This window comes from Nelusetta ayraudi, unplaced genomic scaffold (genome assembly GCF_046127955.1).
Source record: "Nelusetta ayraudi isolate G7.1 ecotype Tasmania unplaced genomic scaffold, CSIRO-AGI_Nayr_v1 ptg000151l, whole genome shotgun sequence".
In the NCBI taxonomy this organism is placed as follows: Eukaryota; Metazoa; Chordata; class Actinopteri; order Tetraodontiformes; family Monacanthidae; genus Nelusetta; species Nelusetta ayraudi.
In genome coordinates, this window is record NW_027466201.1 from 1,696,701 (window position 1) to 1,715,989 (window position 19,289).

The 19,289-nt window shown below is 43.5% G+C and overlaps 4 protein-coding genes and 1 non-coding gene across 9 annotated transcripts in view; all 5 read left to right on the plus strand.

The window, feature by feature from the left end:
• akap12b (A kinase (PRKA) anchor protein 12b) overlaps positions 1-9,637 on the plus strand; it is a 35,509-nt gene extending 25,872 nt beyond the window's left edge. For both annotated transcript variants that reach the window (XM_076013615.1, XM_076013616.1), the window contains 2 exons: positions 2,328-6,488; positions 7,336-9,637. In XM_076013615.1, coding sequence (XP_075869730.1) covers positions 2,328-6,484 — 4,157 coding nt within the window. In that variant the 3' untranslated portion in view covers positions 6,485-6,488; positions 7,336-9,637. The remainder of the gene's footprint in view (positions 1-2,327; positions 6,489-7,335) is intronic.
• A 619-nt stretch (positions 9,638-10,256) lies between these two features.
• LOC142879976 (syntaxin-11-like) lies at positions 10,257-13,459 on the plus strand. 2 transcript variants are annotated; one of them, XM_076013567.1, is made up of 3 exons: positions 10,257-10,982; positions 11,064-11,162; positions 12,061-13,459. In XM_076013567.1, the coding sequence occupies exon 3, from the start codon at positions 12,067-12,069 to the stop codon at positions 12,961-12,963; it is 897 nt and encodes a 298-aa protein (XP_075869682.1). In that variant the 5' UTR covers positions 10,257-10,982; positions 11,064-11,162; positions 12,061-12,066; the 3' UTR covers positions 12,964-13,459. The 2 variants fall into 2 exon arrangements, with proteins under 2 accessions (XP_075869682.1, XP_075869681.1); XM_076013566.1 differs by lacking the exon at positions 10,257-10,982 and having other exon boundaries at positions 10,993-11,162.
• Positions 13,460-14,152: 693 nt separating this feature from the next.
• LOC142879989 (syntaxin-11-like) lies at positions 14,153-15,952 on the plus strand. The gene is made up of 2 exons (XM_076013587.1): positions 14,153-14,401; positions 14,969-15,952. Exon 2 carries the CDS (start codon positions 14,974-14,976, stop codon positions 15,871-15,873), a length of 900 nt encoding a protein of 299 aa, XP_075869702.1. The 5' UTR covers positions 14,153-14,401; positions 14,969-14,973; the 3' UTR covers positions 15,874-15,952.
• Positions 15,953-17,133: 1,181 nt separating this feature from the next.
• trnal-uaa (transfer RNA leucine (anticodon UAA)) lies at positions 17,134-17,215 on the plus strand. Its single transcript has one exon. It is a non-coding gene; the product is annotated as a tRNA-Leu (tRNA).
• A 1,564-nt stretch (positions 17,216-18,779) lies between these two features.
• Positions 18,780-19,289, plus strand: part of utrn (utrophin) — a 174,958-nt gene continuing 174,448 nt past the window's right edge. For 2 of the 3 annotated variants that reach the window (XM_076013511.1, XM_076013516.1), the window contains exon 1: positions 18,780-18,875. The gene's annotated coding sequence lies outside the window, so the exon portion shown is untranslated. Of the gene's footprint in view, positions 18,876-19,068; positions 19,229-19,289 lie in introns of those variants that run through there. The other variant, XM_076013512.1, reaches the window with a different exon arrangement.

A 19,289-nucleotide genomic window follows, 5' to 3' on the forward strand; every position in this document is an offset into this window, starting at 1 on the left:
ACCTCCGGTTTTTGACGTCTTCACAAAAACAAAAACTTCCTTTCTCAAGTCAAACATTTGTGTTATATTATTTTTTCCCCCCACTGATGCTGCCTTTATTTATTTTTTTCAACAACTTTCACCCAACGGAAAGATAAGGCGAGTTTTGGGGCCACAGTGTAGGTTCCCACTGAGCCTCGGAGACACTGTGACCACAGATTTGATAAAAGGAGGGATGGGCTAGACGGGGTCTGTTGGGGGAGGGCGTGGGGTCTCTTTTTTTTCTACCCCTTCAACTGACTCCTTTTGTTTCAAACGCTTGTGCTCCAGACAATTAATAAGGGCAAGGATTTGCATATAATTGGCAAAGTTTGTCAATAGATTGCTGCCCTACAGCCAGCTGCCCCGCCCCTGGTCGAAAACACTCCACACTACATTAAAGAGTGGATACTCTGAAAAGCTGGATGATGTTTTTCTTTCTTTTTTTTTTTTTTTACATTGGAATATTGTTGATACTTTTACACAAGTCTAAGCTTTTCAAACTTAAAAATGTGTCAGGGTTTTTTCTTTTTGTTTTCAAAAGTCTCAAATGCGGTGGGGGGCTTCAGCCTCAGGACAACCCCGCCCCGAAACCTTCATCTCTTTACTGTCCCCCCCCCCTCGCCCCCTGTAGCCTTACCCCCTCAACCCACATTCTTTCTGTCGCGGTCGTTATCAAATTGCCCACCCTCTCCCAGCACACATTGCAACCCCCTTTGAGACGCGACCAGCGTGAGGAGGCTGGGGATGTTAGAATGTGTTTGTGTGTAAATGAGAAGTTTGGCCGGCATGCTGAGATCAAATGGGTTGCAGTAGTCTGTTAAATCAACACGGCTCCCGTTTTATGTCAATGTACACACACACACACACACACACACACACACACACACACACACACACACACACACACACACACACACACACACACACACACACACACATGGTGTCGTCTAGCTCACAAACAGCCACACGCATAAACACAGAAATGGTGTGGCACAAGAAAGAAATGCACAAGAAGTTTACTGAGGAGACGGCAGAGTGGTATAATTATGTCTACTTACAGTGTTTGTTACGACACAAACACAGCACGCGTTGAGCGTGCAGACTTGAGTTTAACACCAGATGAACGCAAGACTGTTTCGTATATAATCGTCTCTGTGGTTTCTCTGGATTTGACAAGTTTGCCTAACAGCTGTGTAATTGGACTACTACCCTACAAATAACACCAGTGTGAGAGGGAGAGAGAGGGAGCCCACGGCTTCAAACTTCCTCCGACTTCATAGTAGAAAAGTTAACACCCCCCTACTTCCTTTATTTTCTGGGGGCCAGAGAGGGTTTGGAGACTATTGTGTTTGCATGTGTGTGCGCCTAGAGAAGGGGGTGGGTCCCCATCCATCCTGCTGTGGAGGAATTTGGGTCAAGGGGATTGGGATGTATTTTAAGGAGGGGTAGTTGTAGAGGCCCTTATTGTTTGGTTGATTCCTATGGCCACAGTCCAGACAGTCTTTAACGAAAAAAATAAATAAAACAAGAGCACATTCTTAGAGGCTGCAGACATTTAATTTCAGCATCCCAAAATAATCTTTGAGTTAGCGCCATAGCACACATTCCTCTCAAGGAAAATCTGTACAGCATGGGCGTGCCTTCGCACTTAAGCATACATGATGGCATGATGGGAATAACCATTTATCCACAGCTTAGTTACCAGGTGTGAAAAAAGCTGTTTTTGCTCAAGTTATTCTTGGAATGCGCCAGGTTGCCTCGGTTCATACCTATAATTTTGTAAATAGTTGCGGACACATGATAGCGTATGGTTTTAAATTCTTGTTTGAGACAAGAATGCAGTTCTTTAAAATGTTTGTTCATGTGCGACACGCAATTCTGTTCTTCAGTCATACTGACAGAACATACAAGTTTGAATATACTGACATATTTGTATATCAGTATCTCTTGTTTCTGTTGAATTGTGCAAAATCTTGAATATTTCAATTATTTAATGAAAAGTTACTTTTACATTCATGTCATAACACAGAAAGGCAAAAAAGAAATGATTATTCATTTTCTGTGTTAACTGAAGCCTGATTCCAATTAGGTTTTCATCGAGTGTAATAAAATCAGCCTGACAATTTATCAGTTGCTTTTCCTTCAGTGCCTCTTATTATTTGCATATGGAAGCAAGATTTCCATCATTGATGTTGACATGTGGTCTTTTTTAACTTTGTGTTGACATTTGTGGCAATTTTATAAGCAATGTCCATGCAAACTTGTTGAAATTGAAACTCTTTATTTCCTCTCTCTTGTTGTTTCAGTTGGCCAGCCAGATGGTGTATCTGTGGCTCCGAAAGAGGATGCTGCAGAGACCATGGACGCGACTAATGATGAAGTGTCTCCTCAAGTGAATGGTAGCAAAGTGGAGAAAGAGTCTCCTGATGCCAATGAAATCACTGCAGTGGAAGAAAAAGTGACGGAGGAGAAATCTGAAGATGCCAGTGAGGTGGGCTTCAAGAAGATCTTCCGCTTTGTGGGCTTCAAGTTCACGCTTAAGAAAGACAAAAGTGAGGAGAAAGAACCTGTGAAGCTGCTGACGGTTAAAGATAAAGAAGATGAGGATGTGAGTAAGAGTGAAGAACCAACAGAGAAAGAGGAGAAAGTGGAAGCCACTGTGGAGAACAGTGCGCCCGAAGAGGACAAGGCTGAGGCAGAGACACCCACTGCTGAGGTGACTGAAGATAAGGAGAAAGCAGAGATCACGGAAGCTGTGGATGCTGTGGATGAAGTCAAAGAGGAAGAAGCTGTGAAGGAAGAAAGCTCACCTCCTCCTGCTCAGGAGACTACACTGTCCCCATTTAGAAAGCTTTTCAATGGAGGGCTCTTCTCTAACCTGAGAAAGAAAGCTAGCATCAAGAAAACAAAGGAGGAGGAAGATAAAGAGGAAGCTGTTGAAGAAGGTGCAGCAAAGACAGAGGAAACTGCAACTCCTGCTGATAAAGAGGAGGTAAAGGAGGAGGTGGCACAAGACACCAAGGAAGCCTCAGCAGAAACTCCCACCGAAGAAAAAACAGAGGCTAAGGAGGAACCATCCGATGTTCAAGAGGAAGCCAAATCTGACACTACCCCAGAGCCTGAGGCCACTGCTGAAACCCCTGCCCCTGCAGCATCTAATGATGAGACCACACAAGATGAGGAGAAGACTACATCTGGCGCGGAGGAAGAGAAAGCTCCAGCAGAGGTGACATCTGAGGCCGAGTTGCTGTCATCACAGGAGAAGGCAAAGACACAGGGAAGCCCCTTGAAAAAGCTGTTCACTGGTGCCGGCTTGAAGAAACTGTCTACTAAGAAACAGAAGACAAAGAAAGATACAGAGACCAAGCTCACAGAGTCTACAGATCTTGCGGCTGATTCCACTGATTCTACTGAGGCTCCAAAAGTTGAGAGTGGGCCTTCATCCCCTGAAGACTCAGGTGAGCATGTGATTGCTGCAGATGATGCTCAGGCTGAGTCAAACCAAGAGGCTCATGGTGAAGTTACCTCTGATGGAGAGAAGAAAAAAGAAGGTATCATTGCCTGGTCATCCTTCAAGAAACTGGTAACACCCAAAAGGCTTGTGAAAAGGTCCTCCGAGAGCGAGGATGAAGCCCCAAGTGAGAAACCAGCAAAATCAGCCACCCTGTCCTCCTCTGAGAGTGCTGCGTTGACAGATAAGAGTGTTGAGGAGGAGACTAAAGAGGAGAGGCCAGCTGAGGAAGAGCCAAAGACCGAGACCACTGAGAAACTAGTAAGCAGCACTGAGGAGCCCAAAAAGAAAATGGACACCTCCGTCTCATGGGAAGCGCTCATGTGTATGGGTGGACCAAAAAAGAGGACAAGGAAGACCTCTGATTCTGATGATGAGGAGACTAAGTTGGATGAGGAGTCGGCAGCAGTGGCAGCAGCAGAAGAGCAGGAGGACAGAGCAGAGATTGTTACTTCCCAAGACACAGAAACTGATGGAGAAGTAGTTTCTTCCCCTGAGCCCACAAGCAGCCTACCTGAGAGAGAGTCTGCCTGGGATACTCTGAAACGTGTCGTCATGCCTAAGACAAAAGCCAAAGTTGAGGAAAAGACGTCAGAGTCTCCAGAACAGGTCCTTTCAGACAGCGAAGCACCAAAAGATGAGTCATCATTCTCTTTTAAGAAGTTCTTGACTGGGCGCAGAAAGAAGAAGGTGGAAAAGCAAACTTCTTCTGAACTGGGTTCAGGCGAGGAAGACTCTGATACCCCAGCTGTGGTGCCTCTGTCAGAGTATAGTGAGCAAGCTGAGGTACAACAGGAAGAACCATCAGAACCTGCTGCAGTCCAGGCGAAAGTGTCTGCTGAAGACAGATCCCCCTCATGGATCCCAGCCGTTGTTGAAGACGCTGATGATAAACATGAAGAGTTGAGTGACATTCCAGAGGAGGCCGAAACTGCTGCCACGCCGAAGTCTGTTGACACTGACATTGCTGAAGATGAAACAGAGAATGATTGTAATCAGCTGCCCAGATCCCTTGGGGCCAGAGAGCGTAGACTATCTACAGCCGAAGTGAAACCCTTTCTTCCAGCTCCAGCTGCAGAAACTAAAGCTGTCCCACAGGGACCCAAGCCAGAGAAGGCAGAAGAGACGATCGAAGCCATAGAGGCCCACGTCAATGAAATTCCCTCTCAGACATCTGTGGCTGTTCAAGATGTACCAATGGAGGTAGCGTCTGAGAAGACAGAATATGTACCGCCAACAGAGAAAGCTGAGTCCAAAACAAACACCATCCTGGAGCCCCACTGTTCGGGCGAGGCCATGGCTATCTGCACTGGTCTAGGAACAAAGGAGATTGCCAAAGTAGCTCTGGAAAAACCTGCAACGACCATCCTGGAGAATGTGCCTGAGGTTGCTAAAGCTCTGTCTACAGAGTTAGCACAGGAAGTGAAGACTTTAAAGGTAGAAGAAGCAACAGTTGCTGAAGATGAAGTAATTCAGGCCCAAGAATACCAGGTAGAAACCACCATTCTTGAGCCAGTTGTTGAAAATTCCCAGAGCGACAATGCAGATATTCAAGTGGCAAGCGAGACATTGGAACCTCAGATTGAGATGATCGGACTTGTCAGCACCGCTGTGGAGGAATCTGAGGTCCTGCTGCCTGCTGCCTTGATTGGAAACTCTCCAAAAGTCGTTGTCGATTCAGTCACACCAACAACTGAAGCAGCAATTTGTACCCCAGGCACAGAGGTCACTGAGCCTACCATAGAAATCAAGGAGAAGGAAATCGAGGTAGAGCAGCTGTGTGCGACTGAAGTAAATGTCCCTCTGACAGCGGTGGTTGAAGCCATTTGTGAAACAGAGGCGTCCATGACAAATGAAACTGAAGCTCCAATCCCAGTTGTTGAAAATGCTGAAGAGGTTCCTGTTATTACTGAAACGGTGGTTCTTCTGGCCCCGCCCGATGGTGAGTCTGAGCAAGTGGAAACTCCAGCCATGGCCACATTGTCAGAACCAGCTGCAAGTGAAGAAATTCAAGTGCAAGAAAAAGAAATTGAAACTGAAGCCCAGCAAGTCAGTGATCTTGAAGTTCAAAGCATGGCGATTGCTCAGACTGTTATTCAGGATGCAATGGATAAAGTTTCTGAAGATGTCCAAGAGCCGAAAACCCCCATTACTCCACCATCAGCTGACATCCCAGTCGCACAACAGGCTGTAGCAGCAACGGAGGAGATTGAGCTTGCCACAGAGACCCCAGTCATAACTGATACCCCTAATGCCATCACCTGTGAAAAGTCACCTCAGTCACTGTGTGTTGCCATGGAGGTCACCGATACAATCCCAGTTGAGGTCACAGGAACTCTGGAAGCTGTTGAGGAGGATGCAAACAAACCAGATGAAGGGCTCAATAAAGCTGAGGAGGTCCAAGTAAGTGAAGAAACAGTTATTGTGGAAGAAGTAGTGGAGATCCAGGAGGAGAATCAGACTGAAGAGCCTGAACAAATCAAGGAAGAGGAGAGCAAAGAAGATGCCGACGTCCAAGACACAGATGTAAAAGAAGAGACAGAGGAGGGAAAACTGCAACTGGATGAAGCGAAGTCCGAGAAGCCTGCAGAGGAGGACAAAGAGAGTGTGCATGAGATCCACATGCCAGTCCAAGTAGTCCTGCAGACAGCAATGGTGATGGAGGAGCCCTCAGTGGAGGAAGAGGCTGTGGTGGAGTTGGACAGCAATGGACCTGTGGATCCGGAGAGCACCCCAAAGTCTCCCCTAGCAAATGGAGGCAAACTCCCTGTGCTGTCAGAAGAACCTGTGGCAACAGCCCCAGCCGACGCCTCCGAAGCAGCAGGCAGCCAACCAGAGGAGGCGGAGAGTGCGTCGTCAAAGTGTGCAGAAGTGATGGCGCAGGTCATCGAAGTGATTGAGGAGGCAGTTAAGGAGATTGAGCCCGTGTCAGAGATCACAGCGGCATCGTGAACAGGTGAGCCATTGGTTTCAAATGATGCGTTTTCATTCAACTTTGAATTTTTCTGTTATTTACTAAGAATAGGTGAGCAGACATAAAATTCCATTGTTCTAATTCCATTGCTGGAATTCCAAGGTGTGTTGATGTGTGTACTTTGTTAAGCGCCAATGGGCCTTACGTTTATGAGGCATGAGGAAGGGAGATGAGAGGGGTTTACCCAATGTCCAGATGAAAAAGCTCCTGTTCAGGCTTGATATCAAAGCAGGAATGCCGCCAATGACCCTTTCTTTGTCGGCAGTGGTCTTAAAGGGAAGCTGTGTGTCTGCGTGTGTGTGTGTGTGTGTGTGTGTGGAGGGAGGGGCAGATGAACTTGTGCTGAAAGAATGGTAAGGATTCTTTTGAATCCCCTCCACCTTCCCACCGCCCACTCCACTTTTTTGCTCAGGTCCTCCATGCATGACCACTGAGGTATTTTGCCAATGTGTAATCGAGTGCAAATTATACATGATGCAAAATAAGATTTAAAGTTTAATCGCAAATAAAATTGGGGACTTTTGATGATTGCAAATCGAATTTGGTTGCACTTTTCATGGTTCACAAATTGCTATGCCCACATTTCATTGTCATTATTTCAATGTTGAATGAATGTTTATTTTAGTGTTTGCACACATCTATGAATCTTCCAATGAACATTTTAAATGCTATTGCAATGTAATAGCGCCTAAGCAGCCGTTACTGTAGAGTCAGTAGACCATATTATAGTACACTGTTTCAGATTCAGCAAGACCCATAGAACCTACTGTATATTTTGTACAAAGACACTACTATATATTAAAGGTTTTGTGCTTCTTCTTCACCACAGCTGACCACAACTAATACTTGGCGGACACACTCTCTGACCAGGAAGTGAGTGATGGCAAGAGGATGAGAGAGAGAGAGAGGGGGAGGCAGCTCTGTGGTCGCACACTCCACCCGTCCCATCCAGAGACACTGAGTGACTGTGCAAAGGCTCTGCCATTTTCTTCAACTCCCCTCTCATCTGTACTCCAACCTCATCCTGCAACATTCACACGACGTGACCACCCTACACCGTCCTTTCTCTTTGTCTCTGTCTCTCTCACACACACACACACACACACACACACACACACACACACACACACACACACACACACACACACACACACACACACACACACACACACACACACACAGCATGTCAGCATCCCATCTGGCCTGTTGTCAGTGTGATAGACATTCTGTTCCTCAGCGAGTCCCACTGTCCTTGCTGTATGAGACAACAGTCTACAACTTGGATGAGTGTGTCTGTTCTCATTTGTGTGTGATTGTGTTACTTGTATGTGCGGTGAAATCAAGCTACAGAGCGACGGTCAAGCTTGGAGGATTATTATATTGTACATTGTATTTATGTCTTTAGCATTATTTCATTCCCTCCTAGATTTTTTTGCCCTATTTTTTGTTATTGTATGGTCATTGTTTGTTTTTGTTGCTTGTTTTTAAAAGTTTCTGCATTGGAGTGTGATACGTCAAATATCCATATCAATATTTCCATAGAAAAGCTATGTACAATGTATCATCTACACAGAAGTAAACTTGTTGCATTTGAGGAGTTGATTTATCACAGCTTTAAAAGTCACAATCCATAATTATTTAAAGAAAACAAAACAAAAAACTCATAGCAATTATACTGAAGCAATGGTACAAGTGTAATTCCACCATCAGTGAGTGATAACACAAGACAGTAAATGCCAGAATTACACCTCATTTTGAAACTTTGACTCATTCTCTTGTCATAATGTGATATCACTTTGCACCGTCTATTATTATTATTATTACTAGTGATGTTCATGTAGATAAGACAGAATCACTGCCTGATTATATGTGCAGACATTGTTTTGCACGATGTATATTATAATATTACAGTAAAAAAATACTATTACAACACCCTCATATTGCAGAGGACCTGGGTGGACAATCACGTCTAACAAATGCATGTTAGTTGTGACACTGGAAACCACACCGAATAGAAAGGTGCATGTAAGAAACACATTGCATATTATGCTGGACAGTGTGTCAAAGCTGTGTTATCTTAGTTACTGAGCGATATACTGTATGCAATATTTTAGCGTTGTATCTCTGTTTTTTATTGCAATGGCCGCATATTGGTGCCCCTGTTTTACAAACAGAAAGTATCGAACACGTTATCTCCAATCATCTGTGCCATTCTTACAACATCTTCTTCCATTCCATCATTAAGTTATCGACACATGCCATGTCTTCTGTAGCCAGTTGAAAAGTTGAGGTTCACTGAGCTGGCACCAGGGACTGGTTGGTGGGTTTAGGAGGCAAGGTACCAAGAGCAATAAAAAAAATAGCTGATATTACTCATTTGAAAGCCAAATCAAGTTAGATGAATCAGGGATTCATGGACCGTCCATTCTCATCTCATTATTTCCATCGAAGAAAAAAAAAAAATTTACTTACATAACTATGCTGAATAAAATCCAAATGATAGGGTGATGCTTTCTTACTCAGTTATTTTTGTAATACAGAGGGTGACCATTTTAAAATCCTTTCTCTCCAGTTTTACCACCAAAGCAAACATGATCATAGGTCACTCTAGTTTCTTTCCAACCAAATCTGGCAATCTTGCACTGGGTCACTCTGTGTCATGTGGACTGAATTACTCGCGAGTGCTTTGAATTTTATCGGAAGCTGACACAAGACCCACCTGAGACTCACATTTCACTAAGCTTTATGATTAAACAAGAGTCCCACCTTAGTGTGTGGGCCACTGTTTGGTCGCCAACTATTCTTGCTGTGTTCCAGGAGGCTGTGTCGCATTCACACTTGCTTGAGTGTCACTATTTTGTACAAAGTAAAGCATTTAGTATTAGTAGGATTTGCCCACTGGATCCCGCTCTGCTTTTTGTAACACACCTAACTGTGAACCTGTTAACATTTGTACAGATTGTTTACTGTATGTACTTAAGATATTGTTGTAATATTAACTAATAACTGACAGACATTTAGCAAAACTATTAATGTGGCATGGTTTAGTTGTCTTTTATATTTTCAATACTGTTAATAGTGAGGAGACAGAAACTTGTCTATATTTCATTCAATAAAGTTGAGAAAACCAATGTAGTTTGTTGACTTCTGATTCCAAATTGCATTGTCACTGTATTAGTTCGTGTGTGTGTTTTCTGGTGGGAATTTCTATTTCGCTGTTGGTCACTAGATGGCGTAATGTCTCCACTTTCACAGTAAGTCTGTGACTTGCGAAGTGAAGGTAGGAAAGAAGCACAGCTGTGAGTTGTTAAGAGGCGACACATGAAGGGACACTCTTTTTGCAACTCGTTATCATTTCTTCTCTTCAAGATAAGTTAAATTTCTGTCATCCAACACAATTCATCATTTCATCAAATGGGAACGTCACACCCAAAAACCTATTCAAAAATGTGTTGTAAATGATGTAAAAGATCTTTACAATGGATTATTGAGAAATGAACACATGTCGAAATAATTGAGAGAATGAACGAACACACCTGATGTTTACTAACACACACACACACACACACACACACACACACACATATATATATATTATATATATATATATATATATATATATATATATATATATATATATATATATATATATATATGTACACACACACACACATTTTGTCAGCAATGTAAATGAAAAAAAAAAAGGCAATTGGGCATTTTATGCTTATGCTAGAAGCGTCTGGCTGTTGTTAGCCCTGTTGTCGACCACGCCCCCTGCAGTCATGTACTCCATTAGGTCACAGATTTAGGTGTAACACCATGTCTAACCGTATTGGACACATGGAAGTGTTCACCAGATGTTTTGTTCTCAACGAAATAAAATATGTAAAACTAGAGAATAAATTCCGAATGCACAGCTTTCTTAAAACTACACCAGCATTGAAGTGGATTTAACAGTATTGTTCACGTTCTTCTTTAAAGTAGAGTTTGTGTGACAGGGTGACCTGGGTTTGCGCATAATAGAGTTAAAAAAAAAAAAAAAGAAGAAGAAGAAGAGAGAAGTAAATTACACGAATAGGTAGAAACAATACGGGATACGGGATTTCATTGACTGCATTGGCATTGTTAGCACAGAGAGACTTAATGAGGAGTGATAAGGGCGTGGAAATCCAGCATAAACCTGCGCCAACCTCAATGAGGAGAAAGGATTTTCACGGGTTAGTGACTCAGAAAAAACTCAGAAAACGAAAAAAACAGCTTCAACTTTACGGCGTGCTGCGTAAAGTGACCTTCCAACTTTATCTTTTGTTAAATCTACCTTGGACTAGATAAAGTTGTAGGTCCTTACCATGCTGTGCAGTGCCTTCACGACAGCGGCTCATTTTCAAGTTCCAGCCAATTGACTCTGCGTCATCGACGGCGACCGAACCGACCGGGCTTCATTCCTTCAGTCCCATGGCGTGGCTCAAACCACTGGTCCGTGACAAAAGCCGAATGCGACTTTCACATTTCGTACGTAAGGTCACTTTTACCCCCCTTGCTGTTGGCCCGGCGCAGGCTTTGCAATAGGATGGTGCTGTGGTACCGCGGTCACCTTACATCAGGATAAAGTTTTTTCCCTCCACCTTTTTGTGTGTGAAATCAACGTCAAAACAGGTAAGAAGCTTCACGTTTTGTTTGAACCCATAGCCCCTCTGGATGTATGTGATGATGTTGAAAAATGATCGAGCAGCATTAGGGTCTAATATTTTGCGTTTTACATTTAGATGGCCACAAAATAAATAAATATTGTTTTTCAAAATAAATTTTGAGTTAAAAAAAGAAAAAAGAAAAGAAAACATCACAATATCACATTAGCAGTTGCAGATCGTGTAAATATTTTTTCTTCAAAACATTGATCAACATTGATTCAACAACATTGATTTTTTTTTAACAGAATGGTTTGTCGTCAGTGTCAATGGACAGCCATACTTAGCCTAAGAATATACTTCTTCTTTTTTTTTAAATGTTCCTGTTAGATATCAATAAGTGTTGTATTGTCAAAGCAGTTATGCCAACAAAAATAAACAGTTGTAGAGTTGCGAGGGATCATTTTTCTGAAGTCATACTTTAAAAATAATAGTAAAAAAAATATATTATGATGTCGCAAGGCCCCTTTGTGTCATTTTGAAGAAGGCTTTGCTATGTATCATTTTTGCAGTGTCTGATGCAGCAGTGAGATAAAAAAAAAAAAAAATGTCTGAGTGAATACATAGGAACGTCATAGAGATGACAAGTTAAAAGAACTAGTTTGGTGAGGAGCAACACCTTTGACTACTCTCTGGAGAACCTGTTGAGCCAGTGCTGGGTGGGTTAGAGCTAAAGGAAGCACTGAAGTGCTTTCAAACAGGCATGGCACCCAAGATTAACGGCATGCTGTGTTTCAACTTGTGCCATTTTTATATTTTGTAGTCATGGGAATTTAAACATGTTTTTTTTTTTTTTTTTTTTTTTTTTTAACATATCAGACAAAGTAGGATAACCACTGTCAATTTTCTTTTTTTTTTGTACCTAGCCCAACATGAGGGACAGACTGAGCAACCTGCAGGAACTGTCCACCCAAGTGGAGCAGATGGAGTGTGAAGAGTCCTCTGCTGGCTCTGACTCCTTCAGCAACGTGGACCTGGAGGAAGAGTTGCCCCACGAGGCTGTGGTGTTCGACAACAGCCCTGTCCTGACCGAGGTTTTCTCCCAGTCGCAGGACATCCACAGGGACGTGCAGCTCATCCGGCTGGAGGTCAAAAGGCTCCGCGAGCAGAACTCCCGCATGCACCAAGGCGTCACCACCATGAGCACCATCAAAAGGGACTCCAACGCCATCGGCGCCGACATCAAGTCCCGGGCCGAGGGCGTGCTGGAAAACCTAAAGCAAATGGACGAAACGGCCCACAAGTTGGAAGAGGAGCACGGCTCCAACTCCGCCATCACGCGCATCGCCAGGACGCAGTACGCCTGCCTCAGCAACGGCTTCCGCGACGCCATGTTTGACTACAACGAGTCCGAGATGAGCCACCGGGAGAACTGCAAGTCCCAGATCCAGCGGCAGATGGAGATAGTCGGGCGCGAAGTGACGGGAGAGGAGCTGGACGAGATGATGGAGTCGGGTCAGTGGTACGTGTTCAACGACAACATGGTGAGCGAGGGCAAGACAGCCAGGTCGGCCCTGTCCCAGATTGAGAAGCGGCACCAGGACCTGCTGGACCTGGAGAGACGTATCCAAGGCATCCACGAGATCTTCCTGGACATTGCCCTGTTGGTGGAGGAGCAGGGCCCCATGATAACCTCCATCCAGACCAACATTCAGAAAACCGACGAAAGCATAAAGGACGTCCTTGTCAAACTTGGCCGGGCCAAGCGGCTCGACAAGAACAATCCCTTCAAAAAGATGTTCTGCGGCTGTTTCCCGTGCTACAATTAAAGGCTGACTTCTGCCAAAGAACTGAAGAAGAAAATTATGGATTTTGCATTGAAGTATTCAAGGGCCGAGTGTCATGTTCATGTAATTTGAGACAGGCATCTCAAATATGAAGTGGCTGAGGTGTGATGCGGATGTGAAACAAATATATTTAAAAAATATTATTTCTGTTTCTCCAGCCTGCTGACACTCTACACTGGAGGCGTTCATCAAATACTGCAATGGGACGACTAACAAAATACTCTTTTTAAACTGTGTTCTTTTTTTCAATGTTGATGAGATTGGGCTGTGTTGCTTCTTTATTTGCCCTCAGGTTTTTAAACGCAGTACACAACCCTAAGGAATTAAACAGGTCACCTGTCATGTGCTACACGTATACCAACGTGCTGTTCAAAGAGGTTGGATTTTAGTAATTGGTAAAGTTCTTCTTTTGCTTTGTATTATGTATGTAAATTGTGTTTTCAGTGTCATATTCAATAAAACTGATTTACTTACTGTCCATTCTCTGTCTATGGTGCATGCTTTGAAAATGCTCTCAATTTGTGGATTATAATCTGTATGCAGACAGCCTAAACAGGAAAGGCCGCCGTTTTAAAAGGACTTACTGTCAGTCTTGATTGAATTCAGGAAGGATGCACGCATACAATGGCATTGTGATTTAAAACAAGTGTTTCCTTTTCACTTTTATTGAAACACTATGTACCATGATGCTCTGCTGTCTCTTTCATCTGTGCTGCCATGTAGATTATATTAAAACATATGAAATCTGTGTTCAAGCGGAGTTCTTGTGTTTTGATGAGAAAAACACATCAATACACATAAAAGTAAGACAACAAAACACTTTTGTTTTTCTAGAGCCTTCTAGAGCTGCCATGGGATGAAGGCGGGGTTACACTCTGAATGAGTTAACAGCTGGAGTACCTGGAGAGGAGACACAGGGTAAGAAATGAACTTTTGCAACCTTCTTGCTGTGAGGTGATAAAGCTCATCAGTATATATTTCCAGAAAAAAAGAAATGGTAAAAATGGTGCACTATTAGTTTTCTGTGTTTATAGACGGGGTATTTTGCGCCACATCAGTCCTGGGTGGTCTCTCCTCTTCCTCTGTTTGTATCGTCGTGTAATACGTTGTATAACATTTGGCATGACACTACTCAGAACAGCAAAACTGCTTTCAGCAAAATGTTTCCTGCCACCTGATATCAAAGGAGGCTTTAAAAAGACTGCCTTTCCTTCAAGGAAGTATTCTGTGTTGCAGTGGGAAGGCCCCGAGCCTGTCACCTGGGAAGGCTGGCTTATCACACTCACTCACAAACGGAACACACTGCAGACAGCTTGGTTCAGATTGATCATGTTTCCTAGACATTTGGGGCAAAATACGTCTCTCTAATTCACCCTAAATAGATTTGGCCTTTCTCATTTTTGGAAGTCACGAACAAAAGGTAAGACCCCTTTGAAATATGAAACAATAATTGACAGGCAGTCATTAGCGCTGCTCATGCTGTTTAAATTGGATAATTTACACTGTGCCGTTTCTGACCGCTTCTTGATTTTTAACTCATCTGCAATAAGGTAAAAGGTTTTCAACGAGCAGAAGCTCTGGTGGCAGATCACTTGTAGAGGATAACATAATTATTGTAAAAATAGAAATACTACTCCTTTGCAAAGAACATATATTTTTCTGTCACAGAGAAGGTCCTTCCTTGTTCCTGGTATAAATGAACACATTCCAGCGCACCTCTGAGCGGTGACAGCTGCCATTGTAGTTGACCGCAGAAAGACAACATAGTTAAGATATTTTCCATATTGGTTCATATTCTTTTGATTTCACATATCTATCTGGGTCATGTTTTGTATTAAAGATATTTGGAAAGTCCTTAAAAAAAAGAAATAAAAATTAAAGGGTGACTGAACAAATACTGTCAAAAGATTCCAAGCCAGTTAACTAGAGGAACCATGTAGAGCAGCCAGAACAAAGCCGTTTACCTGTGACTGCTCTGATTTCTCAGTCAGAATGCGGGACATGCTGGAGAGGCTGCAGACCATCAGTGAGGAGGCCGAGGAAAACGAACCCGATTTATTTGGTCCAGAGTACGATGTAGACAAGATGTGTCTGTCCCAGGAGGCAGTGGTGTTTGAGAACTCCACACCTATCGAGGACATCCTGAAGGAGGCCCACTCCATACGCAAGGACATGACCTTGCTTCATTTGGAGGTGAAGCGTCTGATCAGCCAGAACGAACGCTTCGGCACCTCCATGAAGCGACTGACCCTCCTGAAAAAGGACTCAGATCGCATAGCCAGGGGGATCCAGGACCGTGGGGAGGCCCTGTACTCTCGCCTTCAGGCGCTGAGAAAACAAAGCCAACATCTCGAGGAGCAAGAGGGTCCCAATGCAGCTGGCAGCCGGATTGCGAGGGCTCAGTATGAGACGCTCATCCACGACTTCAATGAAATAATGAGTGAGTACAATGAGGCGGAAGAGTTGCAGAAGACTACGTGTCGTAAGAGAATCCAGAGGCAGGCCTCCATACTGGGGTCTGAAATCTCGGACAAGGAGCTGGATGAGATGGTGGACAAAGGCGGCGAGGGGTGGGCCGACCTGTCGCAGAGCCTGCAGAACGAAAGCGGGCGGACATCTCGTTGGGCGCTGTGTGAAATCAAAGGCCGCCACAAAGAGCTGGTGGAGTTAGAGGCCCGAATGAAGGAGATCCATGAACTCTTCATGCAGATGGCCGTACTGGTGGAGGAGCAGGGTTGCATGCTCAACAACATCGAGGCTAATGTGGGCAAAACTGAAGAATACATCGAAATGGTCAATGATCAGATCAAGACGGCACTGAGGTACAAGAGGAAAAATCCTTTTCTCCAATGTTGCAGTTGCCTGTCCTGTTGGAGATTCAACCAATCTTAATTAGAGTTTATGTCGACTGTATTCAATTTTATTGAAGGATAAAGCCAGAAATAAACATTGGCCTGTGCAATAGTCATAATGTCCGTCCTGCTTCATATTTGGTAAATCCAACCTTTACATGCACCTTTGTCCTGCCATTTTTGCAAGAAAACCTCAAGATGAATGATCAGACGATCTAATTCCAATTAGTACACATTCAATGAAGACCGTGAAGGAAATAAAATGTGTATTTTCAGGTAAAAAAAAAAAGAAGAAAAGAAAAAAGAAAGAAAAAAATAAATAGGCGAGCTGCGCCATTCATGACTGCTTTGGCTTATGATGATCAGCAGGTGGCAGCAATGACCGTGAGTTTTGTATAAATGTTGAGCCTACTGTAATAACAACGTTGCTGTAAAATTGCTGTAAAAAGAACTAGTCCGAACTAGTCAACCTTTTTTTCCCCCCACAAAATATGTTGTGCCTAAATAAAACAACTCTGCCAAAACCTTGTGAACATGTCTTTTCGTTTTCGTCCTGCATTCCTCTCAATGCAAGTTTGCTCATAATGACATTAAGAGAAAATACAGAACTTAATTTTAAAACAAGACACTTTAAAAGCATGGCTATCATATAATCAGAGGAAGTAGAGCTGAGTCCTCGACTCTGACGACACCACTTCTCGCGTGTCTTGCTTGACGGGAAGAGAGAATAGGACCTCCTCGCAAATGTTGTTACACTCTTCCATCTATTTTGGTAACTTCCCATATATGAATGGCGGCGAGCGGCCCTGTGTGTTCTATTTGATTTGACTCTGTTACACGCCGTTGTTTTTATCACATGCGTTATTCACAGCTCAACAGGTCAGAACTTTAGAAGTGGTAGACGTAGTGACTGGCGCGTGCAGAGTTGAGATCATATGCTAAACGAATAAGCACCCGGTTCGTTTGCCAACTTTGTTGTGGGGAGAGTGGAAGTCCATAACGTGACTCTTATTGCACGCTATCTAAACGACGAGCTGTTCGTTTTTCGCATAAAGATATGTATTTTAACCAGATATTTAACACACGTTGGTCGTTCGCGTAAAAGCCGGGTCGTGCTAACTAGCGTGACATTATTAGCACGCCAGTGCAGTCCGTAAACTGCTATCACTGTGCACGCAGTGTTTATTGCGTTTTTGTCGTCGGCATGAGCGGTAAACTGTGAAAAAGAAATCATAGTAAATGTACACAATTTGCATTTCTTCCATTTATGACAAAATAGGGTCCCCCGTTAGCCTGTATCACCAGGATGGCCGAGTGGTTAAGGCGTTGGACTTAAGATCCAATGGACAACGTCCGCGTGGGTTCGAACCCCACTCCTGGTAAATCCTTTTTGAGGACATTTAGTCTAAATACAAGAGTTGCACAGTAAGGCGGAAATAAAATGAAAGTCTGTAACATGGTAGCACTAAATTTATGTACGGTGTGATAAATAGAGTGAACGTATTAATGAACATTGGCTACATCTCGTCTGTGCATACGTGCAACTCAATAACAGGCAAATTAAGCTCTGTGTGGTCTTTTGTGCTGATGAACCTTTTAGCGTAGTTTACCAGCGTCGTATGAATCGCTGCTGCCGCGCCCTTGTCTCGCAAACGTTGCTTTTAAAGTTGAATGTTGTTCCATACTGCTGCAATGACGAAACTTGACCTGAAGAGGGCGCCCAAAGCCCGTTTAGCATGCTCCACTCTGCGCAATAGAGATTGATTTGAACCCACTGTACTCTGTAATTTCACTGTCAGGGCGATGCCTTGGATTTTGGGAGCACCCTGTCATCTACTTCTACCACAGGAAAAACTGCAGCGTATCCCACACAGTGGACTTAGTCCTTTTTGCCCACTTTTTGTCCCTCTACCTCCACCAAACAATAAGTTTTCAGTTAATATAGTTTTTTAGGCTTTAGGGACATTCAACTTGTTAGCTCAAACTTTTAGGAAACGTGCATTACAGCCGTGGCAACCGAGAGGAAGATCAGTGCTTGTAATCATTTCTCTCCCCATTCTTTCCCCATTTTTAATATAATCTTTGTCCATTTCTCCCTTTCTTCAGTAGATTTTAAGTTGATTGGTTTTCACAATTGCACTCCATACAAGTATAGAGAATTATAATTTAGTGAAACGTTTTCATATATAAACACTTTATATCTGTGTTCTCACTGCGTTAGTGTTTTCAATAGACATGAGTTGTTTCACTTTTGTTGTACACACTGTGTGTAAATGTATGAAATATGAAATGCATTTTCTACTCAAGAGAGTTGGAACGTATTGATATACTCTTTTGTTACGCTGTAAAATAATCTCACGAAACACCATGCCTAGGGTGCAATAAAATAAATATATTATTCAGTGTGCCCATTCATTGTTTGTTTTTTATTTATTGGAAACGCATGGCCTCGCAATAATTCCTGTCATTATTCCATACTGGTAGATTTTTATTGCCTTTTCTAGTTGTCCTGCGGGAGACGCTGCCTGTGTTGCCTTTACGACACGTGACGCCCACCGCGCCATGTTTCCATCTCCGCGTCAGGAAAACTTTTACTGCCCGAAGGGACAGCGCAACACCAGCGTCAGGTGACCCAGGGTAAGTGGTGAGCTTCCTGCAATGACCTTCAAAATAAGTCTGCTTACAACTTTATATACTTGTTCACAGCAATGGACAGTATGAAGTGCAGCGTATGTTCTTGGTACTACTTCAGAGACTACCCCCCAAAAACTGTTCATGCCAACTATTGTTTGTTTGTTATTGTTTTGTTTTTACAATAAAGGAGTGGAATTCTTGAAAATTGTTCATTTTCGGACGCAGTGGTTGCGAGCAACGCTCGTTCTATTTTACTCTGAAAGGCTCGTTCTCGGCGTTTCCGCGACTGCTAAACTAATCTCAGCAACTTGACGTCAGCGTAAGTGGCACGGAGAAAGAGTCAAGTAAGCAACAGGAACAAAGTTGTGGGACCTGGGTCTGCAGTACTGCGCCTTTCACGCCACCAATGTAAGAACTACCTCTCTACTATAAGAAAGAACAGGCCGAACGTTTTGTTGTAAGAGCTACGCTAGTTGCGCTTTAGCCTGCGTTGCAGAAAAGGGCGTATCTTGAAGCTCTTTTAGGCATATGGAGGTGGCGGCGGTGGTGTTGGGGAGCCCTGGATGCGCTAGAAGACGGTTCCGCTTAGTTTAGTACCTAAACTCAGTCACGAAGCGAATCTCGGTTTCGAATGCCTTAGTCCGTTGGGGATCGATGTGCTCTTTCTACCTCATAACTTTTCCGACGCGCCGACTCAGGACACGTTTTTGGACTTGTTTTGAGGGGGGCGCACGTCTCCTGACTCCTCGGTGACAGCGGAGGTGAGTGACTGACTGAGGGAGTGTGATTCGGATTTGCGAGTTGCGTCCCAAGACCTGTAAC

Coding starts and splice junctions, on each gene's coding strand:
- LOC142879976 (XM_076013567.1), top strand. CDS start 12,067: ATGAGGGACAGACTGAGCAACCTGCAGGAACTGTCCACCCAAGTGGAG.
- LOC142879989 (XM_076013587.1), top strand. CDS start 14,974: ATGCGGGACATGCTGGAGAGGCTGCAGACCATCAGTGAGGAGGCCGAG.